The sequence below is a fragment of the Oncorhynchus mykiss genome, chromosome 5, assembly GCF_057628025.1.
Source record: "Oncorhynchus mykiss isolate SJ-2025 chromosome 5, ASM5762802v1, whole genome shotgun sequence".
Lineage (NCBI taxonomy): Eukaryota > Metazoa > Chordata > Actinopteri > Salmoniformes > Salmonidae > Oncorhynchus > Oncorhynchus mykiss.
Window position 1 is genome coordinate 78,960,285 of NC_143026.1, and position 13,364 is coordinate 78,973,648.

Genomic DNA, 13,364 nt, shown 5'->3' on the forward strand with positions numbered 1-13,364 from the left:
TACATGTAAAATGTTATTTTTTTTATTAATTTTTTTAGCCCTTTTTCTCCCCAATTTCGTGGTATCCAATTGTTGTAGTAGCTGCTATCTTGTCTCATCGCTACAACTCCCGTACGGGCTCGGGAGAGACGAAGGTTGAAAGCCATGCGTCCTCCTATACACAACCCAACCAAGTGCACTGCTTCTTAACACAGCGCGCATCCAACCCGGACGCCAGCCGCACCAATGTGACGGAGGAAGCACCTGGCCACCTTGGCTAGCGCACACTGCGCCCAGCCCGCCACAGGAGTACAAATTACCTCGACTAACCGGTACCCCCTGTATATAGCCTAGTTATTCTATTGTTACTTTTTAATTATTTTTTACTTTAGTTTATTTGGTAAATATTTTCCTAACTCTTTCTTGAACCTCACTGTTGGTTAAGGGCTTGTAAGTAAGCATTTCACTGTAAGGTCTACACATGTCAACACATGTGACAGTTTTATTTGATTTGATTAATGGATGATGACGATGATTTATAGAAGTGCTTGACTTGGACTGAAATAGGTTCCGGTACTAATTTTCGGTGTCTGGACTGTTTATATTTAAGTGTAGGAACTTCACAATACTTTTAAGCTAATTTTTTATAAGATGTGTAGGAACTCAAGCAATATAACATTTTAGATGCCTGTACTTGTATTTGTATATATTAGAGATCCCCATTAGCTGCTGTTCCGGTGAGCTCCTGCCCAAGTCCAGCACTAACGATCAGCCAGTCCAAGGAGGATATCCAGAAAGTCTTCATTACAACAAAAAGATGACACAATACTTGAAAACAGAGTGCACATTCAGATCTACACACTTGCATTTGTTCAGCGACTGAGATTTGACAAGACAAGCTGGACTCAATGCCTCAATTTAGTGTTCATTTTAGCAATTTTCCAACTGCATGCTAGTATACTGCAATAATAGCTATACACTCACTGAGAGTCAGTCCTGTACATTAACTTTTTACATTCATACTGCCCATATCAGCATCCATCACCCTTGGATTGAGCAGTGGATTACAGCCCTAGGAGTCAGATCACCATTTTCTTCCCTTGAGGCATTAACTGTCATTCACCATTAATCCCAGAGAGCTCTAGGTCTCTCAATCATGTCCCTAGGTCAGTCTGAGTCACGCACTTGCTCATTCACCTCTCTTATTTTGCAGTCTAAACACGTGGAAAAGGTTTCAGAAACGAATCTGTTTTGGAGGTGACGTGGCGTCTCATATTTTTCTCAGATTAATTTCTAGGCTTTTAGATTAAAAGAATAGAAGCGTTAAACACCCATCTCAAATTTAACATCCTATCTGCTGTCATCACACGCACGCGTGAGTTCTGACGTACTGCTCCCCTCTTGAACATTTCATTCAGGGATCCTCCCTAGTACAGCCGCAGATCGACAGGGCAAGCAGATGCGCTGTTAGCGGAGCTACCGGATAACGATGAGTGATATTTCAAGATAATTAACAAATTAATATATCAATAGTTAGGTGACGTGATCTGCGTTGTTTTACCTGAGTAATGTAAAGATGGCGAGAGTGCTCAACAACTTGCTCCTGTTTACAATCAGACTCACGCTGAAGATCCGAGTTTTAGGGTATTGGTCGTTGATATACGGTTATTGTGCCCTCTGCACTGCCGTAGCGCTGCTGAAACTTTGGTGGAGCATCATTTTAAGGCCGTCAGCCACCTTTCAGTGGGGAATTCGCGAAACTCCCCCTGCTTGCTTGAATGACACGTCCTTGGGAACCCACTGTTACGTTCGAATAAAGGTATGGCACACTTTACATTGCACGTGAGTGGGAGCCCATTTGAGATTGGGAAATAGCCTTTTGTGTGCGTGAGAGGTCTGTTTAGGTAATTCCGTATGTATCTAATGTGCTTGTATAATTGAAATCAATTCGAATAGTCCTGCAGGGTACGTGCAAATCGTGGGGCATCTGTTTTATTTGCAGGGAATTTCAGCGAAACGCCATATGCCGATATATTTGCAGTGTAGGCTTCTGTTATTATTCCAATCTACTGTCTCTGTATATGCGCTCAAGCCTCAGAGGTAGGTAGTGCTGAACGGACAGTCCCCCATAGCAGCAGCAATAGTAATTCGTGACAAATGCCACGATTTCACACGAATACCAAGATTAAAGGTGCTATAAACTGTAGATTCACATTTCATTTGTATTTTTCGTTTAAATGTTTATTTAGCAACACATTATCCCTTATAGGATTCACATAGCATGAACGCATGCTCACAATAACAATGTGGCAGTTCAGTTGTAAGAACAATCCCCTATATTATTAAGTAACCTGTGCGATTTAACTTTGTGCCAGTAAGTAGCTACATTTGACCAGAAAACGCTTGATCTAGACAATGTTATTAAATCAGAAATTAGATAAAGTAGGTAGGCCATGCATATTATCCACACTTTACTCAACGGGTAACCATAAGAACAACCTATTCTACATACCATTGCAACATGAATTCACAATAATTTGAATAGAATTGGCTATAAATGTTAGTGACAGATTGATTTCATAATATAAAGAATGCATCATACTGGAATGACCAGGCAGAAGGCAGGCCAAGGCTGAGTTTATGGGATGGCCCTGCTCTCTCCCTGTTCTATCCCTGCTTTACAGCGCCATAAAGCATACAGCAATGTTGGAGGATGAGAGTTTTATGTCACAGAGAGCACTACGTCCCAAATGGCATCATATTCCCTATGTAGTGCACTACTTTCGACCAGAGCCCATAGTAGTGCACTATATAGGGAATAAGGTGTAATTTGGGACACAACCAGAGACCAGCAGACAGTAAGAGCCCACGTGATAGTGATCAGGGAAGTGTTGACATATAACAGTGTGTCCCTGGTGACTGACTGATCTGTCTTCCGTCTTTATTCTCAGGAGTCTGGTCTGAGGTTTCACTATGTCGCTGCTGGAGAGAGAGGGAAACCGCTCATGCTGTTTTTGCATGGCTTCCCAGAGTTCTGGTAAGACATCTAGACTACACAGTGCGTCTGCATATTATACACACATAAAGGGCTGGTGTTTCAACCCGGGCACAGATTAAGCCTAGTTCTGGACCAAAAGCACTTTCAATTGAAATTCTCAATTTATTTAGCTTTTTAGTCGAGGACTAGGCTTAATCTGTGTCCAGGAAACATAGAGACTCAACTAATGTATTGGTATTGCCTGGCCAGTTCATTTTTTTTATTTTTGTGTTTTTATGCTGAGAAAGCATTTTGGAAAGGAGCTCCTTTGCAAACTAACTAACCAGGACCCCCATGAAACACTGACCCCGGGGTCTCCCGAGTGGCGCAGCAGTTTAAGACACTGCATTGCAGTGCTAGAGGTGTCACTACAGATCCGGGTACGATCCCGGGCTGTGTCGCAGATGACTGCGACTGGGAGACCCATGTCCCAGCGGGTGCACAATTGGCCCAGCGTCGTCCAGGTTAGGGGAGGGTTTGGCCGGCTGGGATGTCCTTGTCCCATTGGGCTCCTGCAAATCCTTGTGGCGGCCAGGCGCTTGCATGCTGACTTCGGTCGCCAGCTGTACTGTGTTTCTTCCAACACATTGGTGCAGCTGGCTTCCGACTTAAGCGAACACTGTGTCAAGAATCAGTGCGAATTGGCGGGGTCATGTTTCGGAGGACGCACGGCTCTCGACCTTCGCCTCTCCTGAGTCCTTACTGGAGTTGCAGCGATGGGACAAGACTGTAACTACCAATTGGATATCACAAAAAAGTGGTAATAATAATACCAACAACAAGAAAAACTACCAATCCCATAACTACTGTATCGATCCCACACAACAGTACTGTATCATGTAACCAACGCTCTGCTGTACATTACTTCTGCATCAAAAGACCATATCTCAGTTGGGGTCTTCATACTATGTGATTCTTCAATTACAACATTCCTATTAGACTTTATTGCTTATTAGGATAGCTAAGGCTCTAAAGTTCCTTGTTCCTCTTTCCACCATGTTTCATAAAAAATTATATGGAGTGTAGTAGTGAGGTCGACCTCTGGAATGGGGCTAAATTAAGAGGTTGTCAAGTGCTGTAAGCTAGTCCATATCTCAGGGAACTCACGGAGCAGCAGAAAGGACAGGACCGGGCTTAATTAACGGTCTTCTTGGGTCTATTCCGCCTCACTGCCCATCTACTGCAGAGGAATCCATGATGAACTCTGAATGTGTCCCACATGGCACCCTATTCCGTATATAGTGCACTACTTTTGACCAGAGCCATATGGGTCCTGGTCAAAAGTAGTGCATTTATAGAATTAGTGTGCCATTTGGGACGTAGCGTCTCTCTCTGCCGTGCTGGCTGGACAGACAGACTCTCTTCCACTTACAACGTTCTTCTCTCACTTAATTCAGTGTTTAAAAAGTGCTAAACTCAAGTTTCCCTTATCGCTCAGAATAGAGAGAGGCTTTTTGTGTGGGTGATTGGGGTGCATGGTGGGGTGCAAGGCTGTGAAGGAACTGGAAGTGCCTGTGTTATTTTAAACCTCATCTATATTCTAAGATGTTGGGTTTCTCTGCTCCAGAACTATGTCCCAAATGGCACCTTATTCCCTGTAGTGCACTACTTTTGACCAGGGCCCAGCTCTTATCCTGACTCAACAGAACCCCAGTCAGGCCTTGTGCTCCTCCTCTGTGGGGATTTGAGCTCTGAGGAGCCTCAGCCTCCAGTCCACAGCAGATAGATCCACAGCAGACAAGATCTTCAATTAGAGAGCTTTTGCTCTCCACTATGATGATTGAGCGGATTAGAATTGGGGAAACGAACATTCATATTAAAAACTCAGCAAGAAAAGGACCCGGTCTTTCAAAGATAATTCGTAAAAATGCATATAACTTCACAGATCTTCATTATAAAGGGTTTAAACACTGTTCCCCATGCTTGTTCAATGACCTATAAACAATTAATGAACATGCACCTGTGGAACAGTAGTTCAGACACCAACAGCTTACAGACCGTAGACAATTAAGGTCACAGTTCTGAAAACTTAGGACGCTAAAGAGGCCTATCTACTGACTCTGAAAAACACCAAAAGAAAAATGCCCAGTGTCCCTGCTCATCTGCGTGAACGTGCCTTAGGCATGCTGCCCTCACCAGACATCACCGGCAACAACATCACCTATGGACACAAACCCACCGTCACTGGACCAGACAGGATTGGCAAAAGTGCTCTTCACTGACGAGTAGCGGTTTTGTCTCACCAGGGGTGATAGTCGGATTCGTGTTTATCGTCTAAGAAATTAGCGTTACATCGAGGCCTGTACTCTGGAGTGGGATCGAATAGGAGGTGGAGGGTCTGTCTTGGTCTGCGGCGGTGTGTCACAGCATCATCAGACTGAGCTTGTTGTCATTGCAGGCAATCTCAACGCTGTGCAATACAGGGAAGACATCCTCCTCCCTTATGTGGTACCCTTCCTGCAGGCTCATCCTGACATGACCCTCCAGCATGACAATGACACCAGCCATACTGCTCGTTCGGTGCGTGATTTCCTGCAAGACATGAATGTCAATGTTCTGCCATGGCCATCGAAGAGCCCGGATCCCTTTGAGCACGTCTGGGACCTGTTGGATCGGAGGGTGAGGGCTAGGGCATTCCCCCCAGAAATGTCCGGGAAGTTGCAGGTGCCTTGATGGAAGAGTGGGGTAACATCTCACAGCAAGAACCTGCAAATCTGGTGCAGTCCATGAGGAGGAGATGCCCTGCAGTACTTAATGCAGCTGGTGGCCACACCAGATACTGACTGTTACTTTTGATTTTGAATTCCCCCCCCCCCCCCTTTGTTCAGGGACACATTATTCCAGTTCTACTAGTCACATGTCTGTGGAACTTGTTCAGTTTATGTCTCAGTTGTTTAATCTGTCATGTTCATGCAAATATTTACGCAGTTGACAGTGAGAGGAAGTTTCTTTTTTTGCTGAGTTTACAAAGGTGACCTTCACTCCGTTTGGAAGGGAAGAAGGGAAGCCGAGTGCCAGTAGAAATAATACAGTTTAAGATACAGCAACTTTGTAGGTATATTCAAGAGAGAAACACACAGCGTTTTTATAGAAGAATATATGCATAGGTAGAAGTTTGTGGTTATTTAGCAGTGTGCACTATGCTGAATGTCCTCTTCTGATTGCCGTAGTGGAGATGGGGTTTAATAATGAAGTACTGTCTTGTGTGGGACTTTCTCCTCTCACCAAGACTAAGATGGTTCTTGTGTCTCTCCCTCTGTCCACCTGCCCCCAGGTTTTCCTGGCGCCACCAGCTGCGTGAGTTTAAGAGTGAGTTCCGTGTGGTGGCCATTGACATGCGAGGTTATGGGGAGTCCGACTTGCCGTCATCCACAGAGAGCTACCGCTTTGATTACCTGGTCACAGACGTCAAGGACATTGTCGAATACCTAGGTAAGAGTGGACAACCACATATTTTTTCTGTGTTTTATATCCATGTTTATGTAGTTTATGCAGAAATACACACAGAGACAGATGTACAGTGGGGCAAAAAAGTATTTAGTCAGCCACCAATTGTGCAAGTTCTCCCACTTAAAAATATGAGAGAGGCCTGTAATTTTCATCACAGGTACACTTCAACTATGACAGACAAAAGGAAAAAAAAAATCCAGAAAATCACATTGTAGGATTTTTTATGAATTTATTTGCAAATTATGGTGGAAAATAAGTATTTGGTCACCTACAAACAAGCAAGATTTCTGTCTCTCACAGACCTGTAACTTCTTCTTTAAGAGGGTCCTCTGTCCTCCACTCGTTACCTGTATTAATGGCACCTGTTTGAACTTGTTATCAGTATAAAAGACACCTGTCCACAACCTCAAACAGTCACACTCCAAACTCCACTATGGCCAAGACCAAAGAGCTGTCAAAGGACACCAGAAACAAAATTGTAGACCTGCACCAGGCTGGGAAGACTGAATCTGCAATAGGTAAGCAGCTTGGTTTGAAGAAATCAACTGTGGGAGCAATTATTAGGAAATGGTCACAAGAACGGTGAGCAAAAATCCCAGAACCACACGGGGGGACCTAGTGAATGACCTGCAGAGAGCTGGGACCAAAGTAACAAAGCCTACCATCAGTAACACACTACGCCACCAGGGACTCAAATCCTGCAGTGCCAGACGTGTCCCCCTGCTTAAGCCAGTACATGTGCAGGCCCGTCTGAAGTTTGCTAGAGAGCATTTGGATGATCCAGAAGAAGATTGGGAGAATGTCATATGGTCAGATGAAACCAAAATATAACTTTTTGGTAAAAACTCAACTCGTCGTGTTTGGAGGACAAAGAATGCTGAGTTGCATCCAAAGAACACCATACCTACTGTGAAGCATGGGGGTGGAAACATCATGCTTTGGGGCTGTTTTTCTGCAAAGGGACCAGGACGACTGATCCGTGTAAAGGAAAGAATGAATGGGGCCATGTATCGTGAGATTTTGAGTGAAAACCTCCTTCCGTCAGCAAGGGCATTGAAGATGAAACGTGGCTGGGTCTTTCAGCATGACAATGATCCCAAACACACCGCCCGGGCAACGAAGGAATGGCTTCGTAAGAAGCATTTCAAGGTCCTGGAGTGGCCTAGCCAGTCTCCAGATCTCAACCCCAAAGAAAATCTTTGGAGGGAGTTGAAAGTCCGTGTTGCCCAGCAACAGCCCCAAAACATCACTGCTCTAGAGGAGATCTGCATGGAGGAATAGGCCAAAATACCAGCAACAGTGTGTGGAAACCTTGTGAAGACTTACAGAAAAAGTTTGACCTCTGTCATTGCCAACAAAGGGTATATAACAAAGTATTGAGATAAGTATTTGGTCAATTTCCACCATAATTTGCAAATAAATTCATAAAAAATCCTACAATGTGATTTTCTGGATTTTTTTTCTCGTTTTGTCTGTCATAGTTGAAATGTACCTATGATGAAAATTACAGGCCTCTCATCTTTTTAAGTGGGAGAACTTGCACAATTGGTGGCTGACTAAATACTTTTTTGCCCCACTGTATATATGATGGAAGTTGAAACAAATCATGCCCAGTCTGATTCAGGGATAGACACTTTAGGGACCATGACTACCCATATTATGAAACATCACTCCATGGGAACAAAGAGAAAGGGTGACACAGCCTGGTGTCCTGAGCTGAGTCAAAGTTAAACTTGTTTCTCGTTGTAATACTGTGTGGACTGGACAGCCTGTGAACACCCTGTGGGCCTACAACACAGCAGGACATGACAGGCTTACTCTGACTCATGGTGACTGACCATGGGTCATCGTGCTGATACACACTAACTACAGAGCCCCCAGCCTGGCAGCAGGTTGGCAGCAGGCAGCACGGAGCACGCTCTCTATCACTCAGTGAAACAGGAAGCATCCACTCAGACCTGGGGTCCTCTGTGTCTGTGTAACACCAGTATCCCTCACCTTGTCAGACTGATATTTCAAATAGCAGTACAACTGACAATTATTTTCTTTGCAGGCAAAATATTGACCTTTTTTAAACAAACAAGATGAGCTGTGGTCATATTATATTCATTATGCCAGACTTCTGCCCAAAACTTCCTCTGTCGCACTTGTACACCAGACTGGCTCAGTTGTTCCCTATAAGCTGACCAAGAAGATGACTAATAAGCTGAATAATCAGGCATCACATTATTCACATTGCACACTGTAAGAGGATTGTTCTACTTCAGGAGATACGGTATCTTGGCAAGGAGACTCAACTCCAAGAAGGTGAATGAATGGGGCTGGACAAATACACACACACACACACACACTCAGACTTTACTCCATCTCTCCTCAGGTTACAACAGATGTCACCTGGTCGGCCATGATTGGGGAGGAACCATCGCCTGGCTGTTCGCCATCCACTACCCCGAGATGGTCACCAAACTCATCGTCCTAAACTGCCCCCATCCATCTGTCTTCAGTGGTATGTCCTAATGTCCTAAACTGCCCCCATCCATCGGTCTTCAGTGGTATGTCCTAATGTCCTTAACTGCCCCCATCCATCTGTCTTCAGTGATATGTCCTTAACTGCCCCCCTCCATCTGTCTTCAGTGGTATGTCCTAATGTCCTAAACTGCCCCCATCCATCTGTCTTCAGTGATATGTCCTTAACTGCCCCCCTCCATCTGTCTTCAGTGGTATGTCCTAAACTGCCCCCATCCATCTGTCTTCAGTGGTATGTCCTAAACTACCACCACTCCTCTGTCTTCACTGGTACATCCTAACTTCCCTGTTTTCAAGTTTCAGTTTTGCAAAGTAAATTAGTTTAGCATAAAATGACAGGGACTACATTGGTGAATACACTGTGGACTGAATACACCAATCGACTAGTCCCTGGAACGTCATTGTCCTGAACTGCCCCCATCCCTCTGTGTTAACTGGTACGTCATCACCATCACTGTCCTTAGATGAACAACAGATGAAACAGCCTACTGTATGTCACAAATATACAATTATTAAATCAATCGGATGTGAGAGAAACCTCCTCTTCCTCCTTGTGCTAATTAGAGATTACCATCTTTAATTGTGAGGTATTATTACCCCCATGCAGTGTTTGCTGCATCCATCTGGTATTTCCTCAGTCTCCTTCATTGAGGGGAAGATGGAGGAGGTAATTATACAGTAGTGCTTTAATATGGAGCTGGAGCAGCTGGCTAGAAATGAGAGGAGAGGATAGAGGGGAGGTCACTGGCAGACATCCACAGCCTCTCTCTCCCTAGCAACTACGCTGGATTCGTCTCTTGCTTAACATCCATACTTGCATGCCACTTAGAATACATGCCCAAAACATTGCTTAATTTTTAGTGGTATGCAAGTGTTTATTTTGGAACTTTTTCTCATCCTCTTTTTTGTCTTATTTTCCTCTTTTCCCTCTCACCCGCTCCTCTATTCTCTCATATCCTACCCTCCTCTCTCCTATCCTCTCCCTCTCTCCTCTCCTGCCCTTCTCTCCCTCTCCTCTTTTCTTTCCTGTTCTCCCCTGTCTTTTTCTTCCCTCCTCTCCTGCCCTCCACTCTCCCTCTGTCTTCTCTCCTCTCCTCTTTCCTCCATATTTCTAGATTATGCCCTGCGTCATCCCAGTCAGCTGCTCAAGTCCAGCTACTTCTTCTTCTTCCAGCTGTCTCGCTTCCCAGAGCTCATGCTCTCCATCAATGATTTCAAGGTGAAGCATGTCGCATGTGTTTGAGTGACCTCAAGGTGAAAAATACAGAACTGCTCCAGGCAACAGGAAGTTGCCTTTGTGTATGTCGAAGGGGAGGGGATTCTTGTTGTGATGGTTGTGCCTCAAAGAGTCTGTGTATGGCGATAATTTATAGACACAACCGCCATGGCATTTATAGAGCCTCATACATCCTGTATTACTGTGACAGTCACATAAGCGACCTTGTCTGTGTGAGCCATCCAGCTCAAATCACACCTTGAGCACATCCGGAAACACACACACACACACACTCACCCAGTGTGTCCTTCTGTCCCCTCTGTACTGTAGGCACTGAAAGGTCTGTTCACCAGCCGTAGTACAGGGATTGGGAGGAAGGGTCGATGGCTCACTGCAGAGGACATGGAGGCCTATCTCTACGCCTTCTCCCAGCCAGGGGCCCTCACCGGGGCCCTCAACTACTACAGGAATGTCTTCAGGTTAAGATTATGAACCAATGAAATTCTTAATTAGTGAGCTCTGTATTTGGTCTCCTGTGAGCATCCCTACTTATGTATGACATGCCCATTGAACATGTCGTAGCTGACCACCATTGTTGTGTACCCTCATTTGAGATACGGTATTACTTCAAGCGCCTTATGATAATGTGATTCATTAGCGCCCTCTTCTGTTGTAAATGCTGTTTTGATGAAAGTGTACTACTACAGTACATTCAAAAATAAGTTCCTCTTGTGAAAACTCAGTGGTTGTGTAATACGTACCGAGGTCTTGGAATCAGACTACACGATGATAAATAATTGGGCTTTAGAATAATGTATTCTGTTAGTTGTTTTTGTGTTGTTTGTCTTCGACAAGTTGACTCCTATAATGAATAAGAGAAAGCCTGGATGATTCCGGGTTGATACAATGTCATCTCTGGCACTCTGTCATTCTCGGTGTCTCTCGCTCTCTCTCTCTCTTGTTCTCTCTCTCTCGTTCTTTCTCTCTCGTTCTCTCTCTTGTTCTCTCTCTTGTTCTCTCTTTCGCTCTCACTCACCCAGCATCAGAGAGTACATGTGTTTTTCACATGTGAACTGTACATGCATGACTGACTCCACCATCTGCTCTTCTTCCTTAAGCAGCCAGCCAGTGTCTGTCAGAACAGAACAGCATATTTTATTCTGCTCAGAATTATATAATATGAATGTCACTGACACATTATCAATTAGCGTGAGAAACATATTCTATAAATCTATTATTCAATTAGCCTCTCCATAAGTTTACAATACAGGTAACATACATGGTTACCATGTGAATGCTGGACATCAAGTCTGCATTAAACCAGTTTTCTGGTTCTCAGATGCGTTGCTTTTTAATGTGGAAAATTCAAATTTTCAGTTTACTTCCATAATTGACTGAGTAGAAATGGAATTGACCCCAACCCATCTCAGATCTGTATAGCACATCAAATGATTGAATTTAACCAGTTTTAAGCAACTCATCTCAGGTCTGTTATTAATATTCTCTCCACAGTTCCCTCCCACTCAGCCAGAATGATGTCAAGTCCCCGGTGTTGTTGTTGTGGGGTGAGAGAGATGCCTTCCTGGAGCAGGAAATGGCTGAGGCGTGCCGTGTCTACATCAGGAATCACTTCCGACTCAACATCATCTCCGGGGCCAGCCACTGGCTACAGCAGGACCAGCCTGACATCGTCAACACACTCATATGGACCTTCCTCAAAGAGGGAGAGGGCCGCAAAACCTACAGGAACTGAATCTAGCTAGGTCTATATCCCAAATGGCACAATTTCTTCCTATACAGTGACCTACTTCTGACCAGAGCCCTACGGGTCCTGGTCAAAAGCAGTGCACTATATAGAGAATAGGGTGCCATTTGGGACACACATTAAAACAAGGCCTCCTCCCTTCTTCACTCCCTCCCTCCCCACCAGCCACCCCTACCATAGAACGGGGCCTTTTCCATCCTTCACTCCCTCCCTCCATCCCCACCATCCACCCCTACCACTAGAAGCCTGGAATATTCCTGTGAAAAACCAACCAATATAATGACAATGCAATCATTCTTTAAATCTTTGCACATTTCAGATATTTTTTTTAATGTCAAAAGAAAGTGAAAGAGAAAAAAAGCACATTTTATTGAGAGGACACTGAGTAGTACAGTAGTATGTTTGACACATTCTGTACTCTTTTGCACATGACATCCGCCTTAAAGTTTGTAGGTTACAACATTACAAATGTGTGGCAAAATCTCCTTGTGAGTTTGTATTGTGTGGTGCCTTTTAATGTAATGTTGTATAATGTTTTGCGGCGTTGTAAAGTTGTGCCATGTCTTCTGAGGTTGAACTGTGGCGTTTGTCTGCTATATGTGTCACTGGATTGCTCCTCACTATTTTGGACACAATCCTTTGGGATCCCTCTTGTCCCACACCCTTGTCTCTGTCCCAAATGGCACCCTGTTCCCTATTTAGTGCACTGCTTTTGAAAAGTAGTGCACTTTACAGGGAATAGGGTGTCATTTGGGACGTAACCACAGACCCTCTCTATCAGGTAGCGTTGTCTTATGGAAAATATTGTTATTTTTGTATTTTTTTGATTATTTACTCAGATATTTGAGAATTCCTGTATAGAACAACAGTGATGGTTCAATATTGTACACTTTTTTGAATCTCTTCCTACACACTGCATTTTGAAATCCACTGAGCCAGGTCTGCACCATTTTGATTTTTTAAGCAAATAAACTATAATGTGAAGCCTGGGGAGTCATTGTCAATCTTTTTAACTGACCTACTGAATAGACTATTGACTGTATGGATGACAGACACAACGTGACAATTTGCATGCCTGCTGTGTCACAGAACCAGCCATGTCATTATATCAGAACATGATTAAAATTAGATTGGCCTGGTTTAGAGATGCCAATCCCTCTAGTTCAAAATAGTTTACTGTGTTTTATTTGTTTGGAGAAATCAAATGCAATATGAGCATTTACTACACAAATCAAATGTATTTATATAGCCCTTCATACATCAGCTGACATCTCAAAGTGCTGTACAGAAACCCAGCTTAAAACCCCAAACAGCAAGCAATGCAGGTGTAGAAGCACGGTGGCTAGGAAAAACTCCCTAGAAAGGCCAAAACCTAGGAAGAAACTTAGAGA

General features: G+C 44.0%; 1 protein-coding gene across 1 annotated transcript; it reads left to right on the forward strand.

Moving 5' to 3' along the window:
- The first annotated feature begins 1,356 nt into the window (after positions 1–1,356).
- LOC110524602 (epoxide hydrolase 4) lies at positions 1,357–12,957 on the forward strand. The gene is made up of 7 exons (XM_021604423.3): positions 1,357–1,798; positions 2,931–3,016; positions 6,291–6,448; positions 8,844–8,972; positions 10,108–10,211; positions 10,539–10,687; positions 11,721–12,957. Exons 1-7 carry the CDS (start codon positions 1,556–1,558, stop codon positions 11,959–11,961), a joined length of 1,110 nt encoding a protein of 369 aa, XP_021460098.1. The 5' UTR covers positions 1,357–1,555; the 3' UTR covers positions 11,962–12,957.
- Positions 12,958–13,364: the final 407 nt, after the last annotated feature.